General features: G+C 43.6%; 1 protein-coding gene across 1 annotated transcript in view; it reads left to right on the top strand.

Moving 5' to 3' along the window:
* ctnna1 (catenin (cadherin-associated protein), alpha 1) overlaps positions 1-12,714 on the top strand; it is a 148,866-nt gene extending 136,152 nt beyond the window's left edge. Inside the window, exons 17-18 of the mRNA XM_080774023.1 lie at positions 7,179-7,316; positions 10,282-12,714. Coding sequence (XP_080630149.1) covers positions 7,179-7,316; positions 10,282-10,572 — 429 coding nt within the window. The 3' untranslated portion in view covers positions 10,573-12,714. The remainder of the gene's footprint in view (positions 1-7,178; positions 7,317-10,281) is intronic.
* Positions 12,715-20,469: the final 7,755 nt, after the last annotated feature.

The following is a 20,469-nucleotide window of genomic DNA, read 5'->3' on the forward strand; positions in this document are numbered from 1 at the left end:
CCACTTTGTGTATCGACCTATAGGTCGATACACATATACATATTTCTCAGTAGGGACGACCACCTCCAAACTCTCCAGGTTTTGCAACGTTATATTGTTTTAGCGTAACTTTAGCATGCAAGATTGGTTTAAAAAACCTTTTTATTCTTTGAAACTTCCAGATTGTAGGTTTAACCATAGTGACACGCTCTCATTCACAGCCGTTTTAAAAATGTGCACCTCCTGAATATATGGAGAAAATGTACCAAAAGTCGGCTATGTCAGGCGTTGTTACTTAAGAGATCTAATTAACAGATTAGCAGAGTAACAGTCACACATGGTACCCCTTTCAGTTCTACCTCCCCGTTGCGTTGCTAATGCTTTTGGGGAAAAAGCAAAGCGAATGTCAACAATGACAACCCGACGCAGCCTCCACCTGAGACCTGTGATATTTCACCTCCTTATCTCCGCTTTCCGTGTAAACGAGGTGGTTCACCTTTTTTATCCCATTCTGACCTGAGATCAGATTCACACGAGGTTTTCCACTGGACACACACTGGTCTGATTAACCCATTCTGACCTGAGATCAGATTCTAAAAAAAATCAGTCGTTCTTCGATTTTTCAAAAATAGCAGACCTACAAGCTCGTAGCGCGCCACTCGGTGGCGCGCTATGAGCTTGTAGATCTGCTATTTTTCAATAGCTAAAGCATAACTTAATGCCAACACCAAAATGGGTTCCCGTTCAGAATGGGTTATTTTATCGGTTTCACTCCAAAAGATCTCCAGAGTTGTGGGATATGAAAGCCTCTCGAGGCAGGAGGGCTGACCCCGCAAGGTGACTAAACCACTTAAGGGCCCCTATATATACTTTGTTTTGTGCAGTGTGTGTGGCACGCCGAAAAATAACAGATCTGCAAGCTCACACCTCGTCGGCACTGTGATGGGGATGTGAGCTTATTGATCTGCTGTTTTCGGTGGCGCGATACCAGCATGCGGCCAAGTATAAATTGGTCTTTAACCCATTCTGGGGCGGGAGCCCCTTTTTGGTGTTAGCATTATGCTATGCTTTAGCTATTGAAAAATAGCAGATCTACAAGCTCATAGCGAGTGGCACGCTACGAGCTTGTAGGTCTGCCATTTTTGAAAAATATAACAACGACTGACGTAGAAACATAGCTTTTTCAGAAAACTGCCGGGATGTAGAAGACATTTTTTAGAATCTGATCTCGGGTCAGAATGGGTTAATGGCCAGCAGTGTGGCGCATAGGAGTGCCATGGGAGCTATATAGTCGGTGCTGTGAGGGACACTTCAGCGGTCCGCACGGTGGACAGAACCACATTTTGTTGATGGCCCGAGAGTGCCTGCGATGATGGGGCTCTTAATGATAGAAGTCTCCATTATAAGCGAGAGAGGGTCAGTCATAAACGAAAGTCTTGCGAGTGATGACCCCCGTTCTTTTCTCACATGAGATATTATGCGCTATGAAATATATAAGAGCATTGTTAAAATAGCATAATGGCTAAATGACTTAATCTTTTTTTGCTATAGCGTCGCACTTGCCAGTGACATTAGGGTAACATAATTACAACTGTAATTACCTGCTTTTAGCAGGTGCTCTTAACGTATACTGTACGTGCCAACATTGGCCTGTGACACGGAGGGATATCGTCGACTGTAAATGGCCTGTCTTCCATTGCACCCGGCCCCAATATAACCTACAGATTAATAGGGTAAATACAAGAATGTGACTGTAAAATGACTTCTAATTTGTTTCGAATTAATGGATAACGTTTTTATGGGTAATAATAATAAAACAAGATATAGGAAAAGGTGATCAAAGGTCGACATTTAAGGGCTAGTGTGTGTGTGTGTGTGTGTGTGTGTGTGTGTGTGTGTGTGTGTGTTTGTGTGTGTACAAGTCTGCTTTGGAATGAGTCAATGGGGCGAGAAATGTCTGTCTCACCATGATAGTCTGCTCATGTTAGAATGTGCAAACCTGCCAACATGTACGCATTTTTCATAACGAACCCATTTTAATATAAATGTTTCACACTAAAATTAAATAAGCTTGGCGCACACCGAACATAACAAGTGGTTCTGTCACTGGAAGACAGTTTCTAAACTGCCCAAATGGCAATTCATGATTATTAGCGAGGACCTATTATATGAATATTGAAAAGTGGTGAAGTGGTCCTTTAAGCAATATAAAACATCTTAAGACGTGTACAGACGTCCTAGACCGCCTACGGTTTCATTTGATAAGACGTCTGTAGATGTCTTTAGCATCATAACAGTTATGATGCTAAATTATCAAGAGCCGTGCCACGAAAATCAAAATGTTGAGGGAAATTCAGACCCCCTGCAACGTTTTTTCCCAACTTCCAACGCAACGTTTCGTGAACTCGCAGATCGGCCACTTTGAGCCGCGCGACTCCATAAGACGACGGCGGCGTTAAAACGGCTTCGTCTCGTCTGAACATGACGCCTTAAGCGTCAACATGTCAGTGTGATGTTTCTAATCACGATCCCCAGGACTGCCATTCGTCAGAGACGCCCGGCGTCCTCGTGCGAAGACGAGGAGCGTGTCGTCGTCCTCGTCGTCTCTTCTCTCTCTTGTGCTCGACTCGTGCACGTTCACGTGTGTCACACAGATAGCCCGGAGAGCGGGGCCTTGCAGTATTTCCTGTGCGAGAGCGCCCTGTGAGTGCAGTATAGCAGCTGAAGACTGAAGCGCGAGCACACACAAGCGATGCTTTCACACAGAGAGCCTCCTGATCTCAGCCATCTCAAAACTTCCCCCGAGCTCTCATTAGCATTCCTTACTGCATCTCTCCCAGCTTCAGCCCAGCCTCGCTGCTGCTGCTATAACTGCGCGCGCACGCACACCTACACACAGCACATCATGTCCATATCATGCTCCCCCCTCCCCACACCACACCACACATACACACAGCTTAATATTCATACATCATCACACAGCAGCAGTGTCTCTTGCCGACGAGAACTGATCTATGTAACGATGTGGCGCCCGGCGACGTTGTCGGCAGGCGACACCTTCATACTGTCTCTTTTCTCTCTCTCTCTCTTTGTACTCCTTGTCCTTCTGTCTTTGCGCCATATCTTCCTCTGGCTTGCTCTATACCTCTCCACATCATCCTCTAAACAGGCTACTCATTCCTCTGTCTGTCTGTCTGGTTACATTTTTTTACCTCCTCCTATCCCCTCGTTCTTTTCCTCCTGGTCTCTCACACAGCCGCATATTTAGTCCTCTAATATCATGATCATTCCCTCCAGCACTCTTCACCCCCATCCCACACCACCACCCCACACCCCACGTCCTCCTCCTCCTCGGCCATACCCTCTCCCTTCCTCTTCTGTAATGGGATGTCAACTCTTCACCTCTCCTTACTCCCTACTTAACGAGTCCTCCTATTAACCCATTCTGACCGGGAACCCATTTTCGTGTCAGCATCATGTTATGCTTTAGCTATTGAAAAATAGCAGATCTACAAGCTCATAGCGCGCCACCGAGTGGCGCGCTACGAGCTTGTAGGTCTGCTATTTTTGAAAAATCGAAGAACGACTGACATTTTTTAGAATCTGATCTCAGGTCAGAATGGGTTCATCAGACCAGTGTGTGTCCAGTGGAAACCTCGTATGAATCTGATCTCAGGTCAGAATGGGTTAATCAGTAGCCCGCGGTGCTGATAGAAGTGATATACTCCCGTTTTATCACTATTGTCTCAGGGTGTCTCTCTCTCTCTCTCCCTCTCCCCCTCTCTCTGCGCACACACACACACACACACACACACACACACACACACATAATATATGTACAGAACATCGCACGCGGTAGACAAAAATCATTAATATTATTAATGGTTTTGTCTACAGTGTGTGTGCGATGTTCTTGTCGGTGGCTGAGTTTGTTTACACGTGTTGATGAAGGGGCATAGATTTCTGTTCTCTCTCTACAGTACAGGCTGGCAGCAGAAATTGCACATCTTTGTGCATCTATGGCGACGCTCACAGCCCCTTAATGTTTGGCTGGCTGTGTGTGTGTGTGTGTGTGTGTGTTTGTGTAGTTGAACACAGCTGAGCATGCAGTGGGAAGTGTGTTTGCGCGTGTGCGTGTGTGTGTGTGTGTGTGCGTGCGTGCACACGTGCACACTCATCTTCAGCAGAGTGCTCACCAGACTGCTCACCAGGGACGCCATTGATGCGCTCAGCAGGATTGGGGTTTAACCCATTCTGGGCGGGAACCCCTTTTGGTGTTTTTAAAACATTGTTATAATTTAGCTATTGAAAAATAGCAGATCTACAAGCTCGTAGCGCGCCACCGAGTGGCGCGCTACGAGCTTGTAGGTCTGCTTTTTTTTTAGAAAAATCATGAACATGTGGTGCAAAGCTTTGAATATATATATATACTCTTTCAGAGTGACCGTCTTTAACTCAAATCTTTTGCTTCCGGGAAGTGGGGTCCCTGAAACGACACATTTTCAGATGGGGGGGGTCAATTTCATAGATTTTTGGGGGTTCTTGACATGAAATATTGAGAACCACTGATATAGAAACATGAGGTTTTTTCTGAAAAAAATTCATTTAAAAAAAATATTTATTTTAAATTTCGACAGTCGGGCCTTAACGGTTTAATCATAACTCCCAGCCTATTTCATGTGTCCAAAACTCACAACCCCAAAACCCCCACATTTCAGTTCCCTTCTCTCTTTATACCACAGGGGGAATGAGTAGCCGGGGCGGGTGAGGTCTTGTGCGCTCCGTTAACTACTACTGCACATAAATGCTTGTAATAGTAGAAGGTCATAACATCCTCGTCATTACATGCAAGGGGGGATATTTCCGTTTCATTTATCCACTGTGAGCCGGTGGAATTGTAACGTTGCTTCCTCTGAATGCTATTACACACACACACACACACACACACACACGCTGGATCTGAGCACACGATTCAATTATTGGCATGAGAAAACGTACGTTTACATTGCCAAAGCAGAAGGAACAATACGGCAATACAATCAAAACAAAAATGATGTACACACACATACCCTCATACACACACACAAAGCTTTAGCATTAACCATTAGCCTGTCCTTAAGATTTAACGGCTACCAGAGGAAGCTACATTCAAACGATCTACTGTTATATGTACAGCTGTTTTTCTCTATCTCTTTCTCTCGCTCACACACACACACACACACACACACACACACACACACACACAGGTTTAGCGATATTAGATGAAGTCAGGCTATAAGGCTATAAGCCCAGTAGCCTGTGATTGTTAAAAGGACACGTCGGATGCTCTTGAGCCCTCGGTGAATGCAATAAAGCCCACGTAAAAAAAAAATGGATCAACTATTAAAGCACCACAGAGAAATGTCACGTGTGACCCTGCGTTTCAACACCACCACCGCCACCGCTGTGTGAGAACCGGTGATGAAACCACAGAGCCCCTGGCTGTCACCGTGCTCACCTTGTGTGAACACTATAGAAGCCCTAATTATCAGGCAGACGGGCAGGTATATAGGTTGGCGGGTGGGCTTGTGTTTAGCAAACCGAGTGAGGAATAGAAAAGCGGTGTTTTCCGACCCAGAGACTTGGTCTAATTATGCTCGCGACGGAGTATACGGCTATAGAGAGAGCCAAGCAATGCAGCTCTCATTCAGCCGAGTTGAATGGTTCAATTATCGTGAGGACAGGGCATGGTTTATTTAGAATTGGGATGCATTTTATTTTAGTCTTTTTGTTTGACTCTCCGAGTAAGTTGCCAGATTCTGTGAAGCTCACTCTACTCCAGAAAGTAACCCTTTAACCCATTTAGGCCTGACCTCGAAATTTAAAAAAAAATAAAAAAAATCTTCTAAATCCTCCAGTTTTCTGAAATAAATATTTTCACGATTTATTTTCAAAAAAAATAGCAGACCTACAAGCCCTATGAGCTTGTAGATCTGCTATTTTTCCAATAGCTCAATTATAACGATGGGGTTCCACTTCCCGGCCCAGAATGGGTTAATGTTCACCTCAACATAATAGACCTGACGGTTACTGTTTGCCTTTTCAACTGAATTTGCATTCGGTGAGACTTTCCGTGGCGCATAACCCAGTGACTGTATGAGAATACGTGGGTTGTTTTTCCAGTCATCTTGGCTCTGAACCACAGGCCTGTGGGTGTCCATCTAACCCAACTGTCACAGCTCCGTGACTCAGCGTGACAAACCGGGGGGGGTGTGTGTGTGGGGGATGCATGGATTCAAGTTCTCGGGACGGATTTCAGTCACTCGGATTCATCCATATATATATATATATAGGGTCCAGCATCTCTTTCTCTCTTATATATACTTATGCAAGCGTTGCAACGATTTTTAGCACGAAATGTTGGCGCAGACATTCAGCACGACTCGATGGAAATCGCGAGGCTCAAATGTCGTGGCGTTTTCTAGTATAGGATGATTTATAATTGTTTGCACTTTGCACGCCGATGTGCACCAAAGATAGCCACTCTACAAGCTCACAACCTGACGTTTTGTGAGCTTGTAGATCTGCTTTTCTCTGAATTAATGACCCTAACCAGACTATTGTAGCAGTGGCATGTCCAGAAGCATCTTCCATAAACTCTAATTCTTTTGGGGTTGTTGAAGAAGCTTATGGTTATGACCCATTTTTTTAATAAAAAGCCATTAAAGCATCAATCTTAAGTTTACTTCAACTCGTTAGCTGTATGTAGAACAGAAGGAACATGGTTTTAGAATACCAAAACATCATTGCTTTACATATTGTGCTAATTGTTGCAAACGGAGCGCTAGTCTGGTCTGCTTCACAAATCACTGATTGATACTTGGCCTTGCAAAACTTTAAGTCCTGCCATTTTCTCTTTTGCTTTATGACAAAATGGGGACCAGAAAATGTCTAGGGAGCTGACTAAAATGGACTCATTGTAATGTCATAGTTGTGTTGAACTGTGTATTTGCTTTCAAAGTAAGCTTCACGGGTGAACATATTGGATCGGCACATGCACATTGAAAGAGTGCCTGGCTCCCACACCTGTGTGCAGTGAGCAAGCTGCCAGCCACTCAGCCTTGATTGCTTGATTGGCAGGCAGTGAGTCTCCATGGGGCCCCTTTGACACGCGTGGTTAAAAACCCCTTGCTGAGTGTCTCTTTTCCTTCGTCCCTCAGTGTCCAGACCATGTGTCCTGTAAGCAGGACCTGCTGGCCTACCTCCAGCGCATCGCCCTGTATTGCCACCAGCTCAACATCTGCAGTAAGGTCAAGGCCGAGGTGCAGAACCTGGGAGGAGAGCTGGTCGTGTCTGGGGTAAGTGTGCCACACTTTTCCGTATATATATATCTCCTGCCTTATAGATCTGTGTCTGTGGCTTCCAAATGGCTGTCATCACAGGGGGTGCCCAGGGGGGGCTCCTATGAGGAGCAACACGGGGTTCCAAGTGATGGGGTGTCAAAGTGTCGTCGTGTGGAACATGAACGTGTGGAGCTGCAATTGCAGGGTGTTGCAAAAGTTGAACTTGAGCTTTGTGGAAGTGGAAACTAAATGAAAGAGAAAAAAGCATATTCTCTCATTCTTCAGATCTCCTAGCGAGTGTATTCACTAGTAGTTTAAGGCTAGGATGATTAACCCATTTAGGCCTGACCTCAAATTGTAAAGAAAATCTTCTAAATCCTCTTAAGTTTTCTGAAATAAATATTTTCACGATTTTTCAAAAAAATAGCAGATCTACAAGCTCATAGCGCGCCACCGAGTGGCGCGCTATGAGCTTGTAGGTGATTAGGTGATGATTCATCACCGTGGCATGTCATATTTGCAGATTATATTTCATATCTCGTATTGAAAACATAATCTGGGTCTTAGGAAGGGACCAGTGTTGCCCAAAGCTTTCTCGGTGGCTTAACCAATTTTGGGCGGGAACCCCTTTTTGGTGTTCGCATCGTGTTATGCTTTAGCTATTGAAAAATAGCAGATCTACAAGCTTGTAGGTCTGCTATTTTTGAAAAATCGTGAAAATGCGGCACAAATATTTGAATATCTATTCTTTCCGAATATATCGGGCCTAAATGGGTTAAGATAACGCAGTGCTAGAGGATATTTACATACAGACAACATTGGAAGTGACTTAGTTTATCTACTTTCTCTCGTGGAATTGTTGCTGGTCACAAACACACTGTTTGTGACGATAAGTGTGGGGGGGGGGGGAGGAAAGAACCCGGTCTTATACACCATTAACATATTCGTTGGAGGGTTCTCAGGGGCCACCATAACCGTAGTTTAAATTAGGATAACCTTTTCACATAGATGTGTTTTTCTCACCTGTTTATACTCCAGACAGAGATTATAATGTGAAGCGTTGCCCAAGGAGCACACAGCGCTGCACAATTGTGAATGGTCAAAGTAGTCCAAATAGTCTACACTAGAGCATGGTCACATGTATACACAGCAAAACAATGTGTTAATGTCATTCCAAGGCCTGTAGTCTGAGGCCGGCAAACTGTCATACTTGAGGAATAACTATACCCACTGCAATATTTCCCCCATGAATTCCATGCAACACTATTTATTTACATCCTTACTGTACTTTAGCCGTAGATGTGGCGTCAATTAATGAGTGAGATGGATGGGCAGTTCGGTTTGAATTGCAAATAAATAACACGCCAATTAGTTGATTAAAAAAAAAAAAAACATTTGAGGATAAAAAAAACTATGAATTCCATTGTGGTCTTCTCATAAACAAAGGTGGAAAAAAAAGTCCTTTTTGCGCACACATGGACGTGCGTCATTGTAATGAACTTGAATAGTAGTCAAAGTAGTTGAAATGATGGAGGGGAAGTGTTTACAACGTAACAGTGTTACGCACACGCAGTTTATAATAAATAAATAACAACTTGACAGGTCAGCGGTTTTTTGTTGGATATTTAAACGAATAAGTTGTTTTTAAATGTCCGTGTCCAAGCTGTTGAGAAGCGTCTATGTATATGTAAATGGTGCATTCCATTCACCCATTCAAACACACATTCATACACCGATGGAAACCATGCGAGGCACCAACCTGCTCAGCGGGAGAAATTAGGGATTCAGCGTCTTGGTCAAGGACAAGTTCGACACTAACTCTGGTGGGGAGCCCGGGATCGAACCGGGTACCTTCTAGTTCCCATCCAGCCGCTCCACACCGGCCACGGCCCCATAATGTAAAAGATCCCTTTTCAACAAAACTTCTTGTGTGTTCAACACCCTGGTTAACGGTGTGTGTGTGTGTGTGGCCCATTTTATTTATAAAGCACCTTTCGAAGCAAAGCTACAAGGTGCTGAACAACTGAGACAGTAAAAACAAATAGAAGCACAGAAAAAAACAGAACACATACAGTTGTGACAATATAAACGAGCAGAACAAAAACAAAACAAGGCAGAACAAAGACATACAGGGCTATAAAATGGCTCAGGTCAAAGGTATACATGGGAGAAATGTTTACGGAATAAATTAGTCTTTAGAGTCTTTAGTCTTTAAAACAGTCGACTGATTCAGAGGCAAGGCGTTCCATAGGGTAGGAGCTACCACAGCGAAAGCCTGCGGTCACCCTTGCGGTTTTCAACTTGGACGCGGGTATTTCTAGCAGACCTTTTGCTGGAGGACCTGAGAGATCTGGTTTGATCTGGTTTTTGATTTGGTTTAGGAAGGCAGTAGGTCGATGATGTACAGCTGGGGCCAGCCCATGTAGCAGGGTTGTTTTCGTCGACTAAAACTAAGGCGAAAAATGTTCGTCGACTACCTATTTTCACTGACAAAAACAAATGGAAACTAAATGAAAACTAAGCTACGATGACTAAAACTAAGACTAAATATACTGACAATATTGTCTACAAATAAAAACTAGACTAAAATGTTGGGAAGGGACAAGAGATCCAGTACAAGTAATTTTACACTTGGTTGCAGATCGGAGCTTGTGGATCGGCTATTTTCAGCAAGTGTAAAAACACTCATTACGACGGCATCAAGACCCGCCAAAATACATTTTAGTCGACTAAATCAACTGTAGATTTAGTCGACTAAAACTAGACTAACATGTGTGTGTACATTCCAGGTGACTAAAATGCGACTCAAACTAAATGACGTTTCAGTCCAAAGACTATGGCTAAACAAAAAATAGAAATGTGCTGCCAAAAACAACACACTGCCATGTAGAGCTTTAAAAGTGATTAAAAGCATATATTTTTAACTGTCTTGTGTTCTCCTCTCCTCCTCCTCCTCCTCCTCCGTCTCCGTCAACAAAAGGTGGACAGCGCCATGTCCCTGATCCAGGCCGCCAAGAACCTGATGAACACGGTGGTGTCCACGGTCAAGGCCTCCTACGTGGCCTCCACCAAGTACCAGAAGGACAAGGGCATGCAGTCCCTCAACATGCCGGCCATCTCCTGGCGGATGAAGGCCCCCGAGAAGAAGCCCCTGGTGAAGAGGGAGAAGCCCGACGACAACCAGACCAACCGCGTCAAGCGCTCCTCTCACAAGAAGCACGTGAACCCCGTGCAGGCGCTCAGTGAGTTCAAGGCCATGGATAGCATCTAAAAAAAAAAAAAAAGAATCTGCCCCCTCAAAGTCACAAAACTAAAGACAGGCGAGATATATTATATATGTTAGTCGATATTCCCTTTTTATGTAGATTTATTATACATTTTTTCAGTCTGTTCGGAGAAAAAAAAGACGAGGGGTTTTTACGAAGCAAAATATTACTCCTTTTTTTGTGTTCGTCGACCTTATCGTTTTGATTTGCTGGTTTGCTTTACTGAGGAATCCTAGGATATGATATGACGACTGAGAGTCCCGACTCGGTCTCTCTCGTATAAGTCTTAGTTGAGCGTTGAGTAGGATAAAGAAAAGGCGGTTTAGAGGAATTAACTGGACAAAGATCTGCGTTTCACCTTCTCCCTTTTTTTTTGGTCTGCGATTGCGTCTATGAAAGAAAGAGAGATCGCTCTTTCGTCGATACTGTAAGAAATAATTCCAGGAAGCTTTTGATTTGATCTTTTGTGTGTTTTTTGTTTTTTTTTGTATTTTATAAATCTATGCTATTCCACTTGGTTCATATTATGAGATGGCATTATATCGTGTAATGTGTAGTGCAGATATCTAACTATGCAAAAGCTCGACGGCCTTATCTTTTTGCTCAAGCAATAATTGTAGTGGAATCTTTTCGACGTGCAGAGCTAACTAGTAAGATTTTTTTTTTAGATTTTAGATGAGAAACCAAAGTCAATATTTGTCTGCGTGTATATCCTTACATTTTTATATCTCTATACAATGTACTTTGCTACACCACTACAGAATTCAACTAACACTGATTTCTACTTTAACACTATTTTCTGAGTATGCTTGCGTCTAAGGATATCGTGGGTCCTCTTTGGACCTCCTGAATGAGTAGATAAATACACCCCCCCCCCCCCCCCCCCCCCAACTTAGATTTGTCTTTTCATGTTGACTGAATGCAGCAAAGCCAAAGGTGAATCTTTTGAACCTCCGGTTTCTTTGATTCACACTACTTTCACAACGCTATTGTCACCAGGGCCTGTGTGCCGTCCTATGCTTAGAGCCCACACAAAGCACACAGTCTGTGAGACCTTGTAAATGAGCACTCGACCCCATCCTCTATCCATCCTCGAGTCCCAGTACCCAGTGGACCAAACCGCCGGGCCACCGACTTAGTCTGCGTGTCAGTGCTCTCCCAAGCCGACAAGCTCCATTTGCCGTCACTGAGACACACACACGCGCGTCGCGGCCGGCACCCCCTCCCGAATCTTAGCATGCGTCCAAATTAAGGATCAATATTTTCTCTCTCTCTCTCTCTCTCTGTGTACAGCGTCTGTGGGGTGAGTGGACACAGAGGAAGCATTGTTGACAGGATTTTTTTTAGGCGCAGGTTTACTGTGATTCCTCGGTCCATTCAAGTGGCAAGCCTTAAGCTTTCAGCGTCAGTCCTTTTTTTCTTATTTCTTCATGCTGAAATCACACCGTCGTTAAATGGCGTCTTTGTCGCTTTGAATTTTAGTCATTGGGGAAAGTCTTGATGATTAGTCAAAGTGGCAGTGTGTCGCATTGTGAGCGTGCGGATATATTTTCGTAATTTTTTTTAAACCGTTTAGAAAAAATGAATTGCTTAGATATATTGTTTTTTATTAAGGTATAATACCTATAAGGTAGGACGCCAGGTTTAGTGTAGGCTAATTAAAAACGAGTCCAAATGGGTAAAAGTGCTCCTAATAGACGGCTGGGTGTATACACACACATGGCTATATCTACTGCACAGTGATGTCTTTCAAACCCTGGTGCTTTTGGCTGACATTTTTCAGTTGTTGCTTTGCTTGTTGTTGTTGCTTGTTTTGTGTCTGTAAACTGTAGTGGAATTGGGTTTGTACTCTAAAGTATATGACGGTTGGAAGATATATTTTTCCTGCTTGATGTGTTGTTGGCTTTCAAGCAAGTCGGGAGTGTTTTTTTTGTTTTGTTTTTTTTTGCGACTAGAGTGGAAATATTTTTCCCCCCTGAGTTAGGTCTCCTCTTTGCTGTGTGAGTTTACGGTGTGAAACGTGGCGTGTTGGATAATGATACTTTTGCTGTGGACATTTCTTCATCATTGGGAGCTGACCTTTTTAATGCACACTGTTTTACATATTCATGCACCTGCTTTATTTCTTAATAAATGGGGTGAATTCACGTTGGGTGTTTTTTTTGTCATGTGTCCTGTCCGAACTGCGAGTAAATCCCTCTTTTCCTTTTCTTTTTCTTCCTCCTATACTGACTATCATAATTTGATGCGAGTCTCGGGGCTGCACCTATTTGTGGCTGAAATAACCCATTCTGACCTGAGATCAGATTCTAGAAAAATGTCTTCTACATCCTGACGGTTTTCTGAAAAAAGCTACGTTTCTATGTCGGTGGTTCTTCGATTTTTTTCAAAAATAGCAGACCTACAAGCTCGTAGCGCGCCACTCGGTGGCGCTCTATGAGCTTGTAGATCTGCTATTTTTCAATAGCTAAACCATAGCGTAATGCTAACGCCCAAAATGGGATAAGGGGGTTGGCTGCTGGATGAAGGCTGCTCTCGAGAACAATTTTCTCTCTCAAAGGTAATGAGAGGCTCAGTTCAGCAGCGTGAACTGCAAGCTATGCATAATGAAAGATGTACATACCTCCCTTCCCTTGTACCGTAAGGTATTTTTTTATTGACTCTATATGTGCACTTTATGATTCTTCTATCTACGCACACTGGCAATAAACCCAACCCGAGCTGAGACCCCCCCCCCCCCCATGTGGTCAGGCCATGTGTGTATTTCCCCATAGCTTCACACACACACACATGCGTTTACCCATTACTGGTGTATATATTCTCAGGTTGACCTTTTTTCTCTCGCAACATTAGCAAGAAATAAAAACGAATCAGAGGGGACGAAGTGGAGAGATGGAGCAGGATACGAGCAGCTAGATATAATAATGACACAACAATGTGCTAGAAATGAACCCCCGAGTCATCTTTGAGCCCCCAACGGGAAAACATTGGGGGGGGGGGGGATTTTACATTCCAAAGAGAAACGGAGCGACCGTATCAGGAGGCTTTGCTGACAAGGGGAATCCACAGTCTATGTTCATGTGACAAGACAGATGTGATGTACAATGTTGACTGTAGAGAAAAGCACTTCAAACCCGCCCCCCCCCCCCCCCCCACACACACACACACACACACACTGACACGCCTACATGGCCACCCTCACCCCCCACCCCCCCCCCCCCCGCCCCATCTTCCAGTTTGTTCTCCCGTTCCTGTGTTTATTTTTTTTGCGTGTCAATCAGAAGCCCCTGCTGTGGCATGACGTGATTGAATGAATGATCAATCACACCGCCGGGCTTTTGACACTTTAATCAATAAGCAAGGAAGTTTTCGCCCAAAGATTCCTATGGTTTCATATATGGTCGGTGTGGGGTAGTACAATATACGTACGTTGTTGGGGGGGGTAGAGGTATACAGAGGCTCATGGCTGGCTAGCTTAACGTCACCAACAGGCAGGGAGGGAGGGGGGACATCGTGTCTCTGAAGTATTAGCCGTCAACTAGGTGTGAAAGGATCGGCGATAAACGGTTTGCCGGACGGACAACGAGCTTCCCAGTGCAGCGGTGGACTTCCCACATGGATATAAGCATGTGTATGAGCATAAACATGTTAAATAATATGACTACTCGCACATGTATATGTACTGTATATGCACACACACACAGAAATACCCCCCCCACCCACCAGTACAGTAACGTCAAACGATGCTGTTGTTCTTGGCACAATGTCAATAGAGTTGCACGGGAATACAACAAGATAAAGACTCGTTGAAGCATGGGGGAAAATTGTATTTTGCATTAGATCATGTTCATATTGATCACGGCCATGCAGAGAATGCAGTTAATTTCCTCTCTCTCTCCGAAGCATTGTTTGAAGTTAAATCATTTGTACAAATGTAGAAATATTAAAAGAACTAAAGATGCCGTTCTCGGTTCCATCTCCTTAGATTAGTTAACATCCAGCACGTGTATACTGTATAGATAATTTTGACCCTTATCCCTGCTCTTTCAATATTGACCTATACTGTAAGTTAAGTCAGAGAGGCTTATTGTCTATCCCAGTCACTGGTGGACGGGTGGCCGAACTGCCCAAAGCCCTCCTAATATGAGACACGGACTGAGTAGGAAACAATGGTGACGTTTAATCATGGACATTAGTGAGGACCAATTATATGAAGAGATGTTGAAAAGTGGAGAAGTGGTCCTTTAACGTTCTCAATGAATGATTGATGTGTTGGTGGCAGAGAAGCTACCTGTAGGTTATTTTCTCCCAGAATAGTAGTCTAGTTTCCTCCATAGTTTCCTTAACGGAACAGGCCCCGAAGGTCCAAATGGCACTTGGAATGCCAATAGAGCACCGAAGGCCTGACGTAACTCGCTCGTCCCTTCCATTCCCCCTGGTTTGCGGAAGTAATTTCTCTATGGAGAATAACATGGGCTCATCTTAAAATCGTTTCATATAAGTGTTGTGGTCCAAAAATAAACAAGCTGTCTCTGTGTTATTGTCAGGGAGGTGCCTCTGTATCGTTTGCAACAGTCAGTCACTCATAGTCTGTTTCTAGCGAATGTAACTAATTCATTAGCAGTAACATTAGCGTTTTCTCTCGGTCAGTTAATTCTTCATATCCATACGAGTGAAACAGTTCTTATATGAGGCGATCTAAAATCCCCCTATGTGGATTATAATGCAAATAAAAAAGTACATGAACCTGTGGATTTGCGCCCTCTACCGATATTGACGTAATACTTCATTGCTCTATTATAGCACAAGATGAGGAGAGTGTGGAAATCAGACAACGGGAGAAGTCTTTGCAGTATCTCTGTCCTCCTTCCCTCTTCCATATCTTTCATGTCTGAACTCAGTCTTGGAGCCGATGTGACTGACAACTCAGGGCCACGGTCTTCAGGGGTCTCTTGTTTCAATGTTATTCAAATATTCCATCCTGCTCTGTGGCCGTGAAAGTTATAATGAACTGGTTGGTGTATCGACCATTCCGTCCTCCAGCAATGGGTGGTGTCACATAAAAAGAACATGTGGAGGTAGCCTTTCAGGTAGTAGAGGCCATAACATCAAGAAGATGGAGAAGTCGGTCATCTCATGTTAACACTTTGTGAGCCCACGAAAAACTTTCAAAAAAACCACCTAGAAACTCCATTCACACTTTTTATAATTCAGCTGACTGTGTAGACGCATGCTGGAACTTTTTACTTCGAAATGTTTTGTAGTTTGAGTTATTTAACTTAAACGCCAGCCCAATGCATTCTCTATGGCAATAGCACAAACTTTGGCATGCAACTAGTCCAACATACTTACACCTAGCAACCCCATTCTAGCCTATTTAGGTTCATCTTACGGTGGCATCTTTGAAATGCTTCATAGTTTTAGAAATGTAGTGCTTTCAAATTTGGGAGATTTACAATGGGGCTCAAAGGCAGACGTTAAAAACTTTTACTGACGAAATCACGTTCAGCCAAAAATCTACCTTCTGCTCCTGGACTAACTCGCCCCAGCAGAAAGTACTGACAACTCACCCCGCCATGTCAGGAAGTGAAGGCAACTCACCGGGGTGAGTTGTCCAGTATTCCTTTCAAGGACCCTTACTTACATATAGTAAGGCATAGTTAGACCGTCATACATTTGAAATCTCTGGACCCATACTTTTCCAGACACGTTTTCCCCCTTTTAATTAGCTTTACTATAGATGATTTCCTTCTTTCATAGAAGTGTATAGTTGTTGTTCTTTAAATGTTCTGATGAATTTAAAATGGACCCTGACCCTATCCTTGTAGCAGTTTTTGTACTGACAAACAATCAATCAATCAATCAAACCCAACATATATTATAATTTGACGACTGGATATAATCCAACACCGCGTCTCATTTTCAGACTCATGTAATGACGAAAATTGACCCCATGTTTTGTATATTACGTACATTTTTATTTGAATCATTTACATACATTGCAAGACACAGGGTTTGAAGCATGACTGATATATCACATACCGGATGATACCGGTACTACCATGACGGACTGGGATGACCCTGCAGCCCACTTAAAGCCCGGCTAATAAGCCAGACCGAATCAGCCGTTGGCAAAACAAAAGATTGCCTGCCGGCGACAGCGTTGTGTGATATTAGTCTGGGCTCATTAGCCAGGCTACCTGCAGCCCGCCACACCCAGGCTTTATTTATACATTTATATATTTAGTTATTACAGTGCAATACTGCCACCATTTGGTGGCCAGTTACACCTCAACGTGGCCCTATCGAGCTATGGTGCCTCCACTTGGCTGGACAATGACACATCATCATCATCAATCCCGGAAGTTATGCGCAGGAATGCTTCCTGGCCTTGACAACCCATGCATCCAAACAGAAAAAGTCCTCTCTGAGTCTGATTACATTAAACAATGTTACACAATGTCAAACTCCCTTTGCATGTTGCTTCGTCAATCGATGTGCCACTCAATGTGCCAATCACTTTAAGCATGCGCATATACCCTCTCGCCGGAGTGGACTGAGCTACCCCCAGACGGAAGACGAGAAATGTTTTATCAACTCCTAATTGATTTCCCGTGACCTCATAAACCTAACATGTCCACAATATCAAAGGAACTGCTATCTTTCGTACGGGTTGGTTATAGGCTGAACAAGTCTCCTTAAAGCCACAGCCGATATTCCTATTCTTACGCTGTAAAATATAAGGTAGCGTGAGTTTTTCCAACTGTGACATAAGCAAAAAACGCCATTGCGAATAAGCTCACTAGTCACTAGGCAGAATACGATAGGGATGTCCGATATTTATATAACATCGACCGATACTAAAATACGCAGGCTTTTTCACCCAAAGTCAACTAATTGCCAGGTAATGTCACTGTTGGCCTATTTGACGGTGCAGGAGCATATTGTTCAGGCCGATAACATTAACGAGCGTCAACAAGCGTCCGCAGCACAGACACACACACACACACACACACCTGCCCTCTGCTGTGCTCTCATTTGAAAGTGACTGGAGTCTGTCATTTCTCTCCAAAAGCCGTGGGATATTATGATTAAGCCTACCTATTGGTTTAATAACTGATTGAGTGACGACACCCAGCTGATTCCCACCTATTTAAGGGTTTCAAAGCCATACCCATGTAACTTGAGAAAGCCCGGAGGGGCAAAACGTTTCAATAGGTTGGGAGCAGAGCAGAATTATATCGCGTCTACAGACATTCCATTTTTTCCTTCACTTAATTCACCTCGGACGGTTCCATTGATTTGGATGGGATATTGTGAGCTTGTAAATCGGCTAGACATTTTGTGTAGAGGGGGGGGGGAGGAGGCGACCAAGTACACCCCTGTGGGACTCTTAAGTATATAGTCTTTAAGTCGTTAAATTCAGCCTTGCATTGTGAATGCTGACTCCTTGTTGGCTCGTTGTGGAGCCTGCCAGTGAGTGGCCAGTCATGGTGACCAAAGGATTCTTTTAGCACTGCACAGGGGAATGGAAATCCTATATTAATACACGCACAAGTCCACACCCAATATCTGTCCGGTTCTTAGCGTCCCGCCATGCATTCTCAAATTATTTAGTTCAGTGAATAAAAAGTGTCGTTTTGAACTTTTGTCCAATCTATGCACCGGTATTTGGTATCCCTGCTCTTCTCTTTCTGACACTATCCAGTTTGTTTTTGTTGACACTTGAAGGTCAGGGTCCCCCACACTGTCTTCACTTATAGAGCAGTAAGTTTTATTCAGATGACAACGTTTCGGTCTAAACTGGTTCAGACCAGTGAAGACGGTGTGCGGGACCCTTTTCTTCTCACGGTTCGCATTTGGTTGCCGGCTCCGACGCACCTGTCCTTACATGGCTTTTCTCTACAAAGACACTTGAAGGTCAACATTTAATTCCTTCCCTGAGCAAGTGCTCAGTGGTAAAAACAAAACAAAATGTCAGCACTTGTGCAGGAGACTAAGAGTAAAGTCTTGTATGGTGTAGCTTTAATGCAATAACTAACACCACTGCCGTGGTTGTTATTTGTCTTCTCCTATTGAGAAATGCATATCCTGTGGTCACGTATAGGACCAAGTTGGTTGACAAGAACATGAAGCTCAAAGCACACTGTGTCCTTTTGACAAATGGGCTTTCTTTTTTTTTTGTCTTTGCTGACTCATGCAGCGGACCCAGGTTCGAATCCCGGGCTAGAAAATAAAAGTTATGGATTGCAGCTATTAATACACCCGGCACTTCAACACCTGACAAGCGGCCCCTTTCAGCAAAACTCTTCATCACTGCTTATTAAGCTGCAAATGTGATTAAAACTCCACGTTGAAAATTAAATTATTATTACCCACTTCTGCTGATTATAAAAAATGAAATGTTCCCGGTCAATGCAAATCAAACCCATGTTTAAAAAAGAATATATAAGCGCAGGCATATTTTTCTGGTTTGTTTTCGATTATGTGACTGTAAATGTCGTCCACACGGAGATCTACGCAAATCCAAAATACAATGTAAGCGTGTGCAGGGGTAAAACTTTCTAATATTAGGCTACTTGGAGAAAAGATAGTATATCCATTCCGCACTGTGTTTTGGTACGCTCCCAAAGTGAATTTATTCAGTAAAATGTTTCGACCCAAATGGGTACATCACCTGACGGAGACCATTTCAGTCCAAACGTTGTACTGAATAAATTCCCTTTGGCAGCATAACAAAACAGTGTAAGGACATCCTGTCGTTTCTCAGATAAATGTAAACGTTCCGGAAAATAACACAACGCCCGGTAGTGACATCTGTGTGTTTATGCTGCAATGTCCCACAAAAGATCTTTAACGTCGTTTCTATACACAAATCCATTTCACAAAGCCCACCTTGTGAGTTTGTGAAATATTTCAGACAGCTGGGTGGTGTGTGTGTGTGTGTGTGTGTAATCAAGTGAAATGTTGCCAACCATACAAAAAAGCTTTCCATCTGAAGTCACTTTTGTAATCATCTCTCAAGGAATCATAAAAAAAAGGCCAGTAAAAAGTAATAGAATCAGCAGAGTGGCACAGACACTGGTAATTATGTTAAAATGTCCCGTAACAAAGGAAGCTTAGAAGCAGCTTAATACCATAAGCTTTGCAGTGTGGGGCCACCGGCATTGTATTGTAAACACATGGCTGTTGCCTATACTGTATGCGTGTGCTTGTCCAGGACGATTTGTGTCATGTACGGTAATTAGATGTAAGATGCTTTTTTTTTAAGCACGGGTCTTTAATTGCTAGAGTGATTTGTGTCAAGTTTCTCAGCGTTGTCTTCGGGTCAAGGCCAGGGATTATACTACCACTACTAGGCCTCCTACTACTAAATCCAGTTTCCAGAGCAGGAACACATTCGATCGGAAGCCTCAGCTGTCTGTCTTCACGTGATCTCTGCTAACCCTGAGGACAAATGTCTTTTAATGCATACACTCTATCCCACTTTGATCAAATTAATTCCCCGCCACTCACTGCGGTGTTAAACTTGAAATTCACCCTGACAGGGACGGTATTTAACAGGAAGCAGATATTAAACATTCAGTCAAACGGCTTTGCATAAGGGCAATCCTATGCCGCTATGTCGCATCGCTGACTACCAGTCATCCCCTATGTATTCCGGTTACCCACTTTAGCAGGCACTGTATTTTAATGGCTGACATCTCAGGGCTGCAATTCTGGTGTGATTTATATCTCCTCAAGTCATCAGTTAGAATCAGATCCAAGGATCTGACTTGCTCACAGTGCATGGCTAATAAAGAGGGCAGGGGTGGACTTTGCTGTGGAGGGGAGTGAGGGTAAAATCCATGCCTCTGCTTTTGATATCACTCCCCACTGTTGGTTCAGTTTTTACGGTACGG

Source organism: Protomyctophum bolini (genome assembly GCF_963924005.1).
Source record: "Protomyctophum bolini genome assembly, chromosome: 10".
Taxonomy (NCBI): Eukaryota; Metazoa; Chordata; class Actinopteri; order Myctophiformes; family Myctophidae; genus Protomyctophum; species Protomyctophum bolini.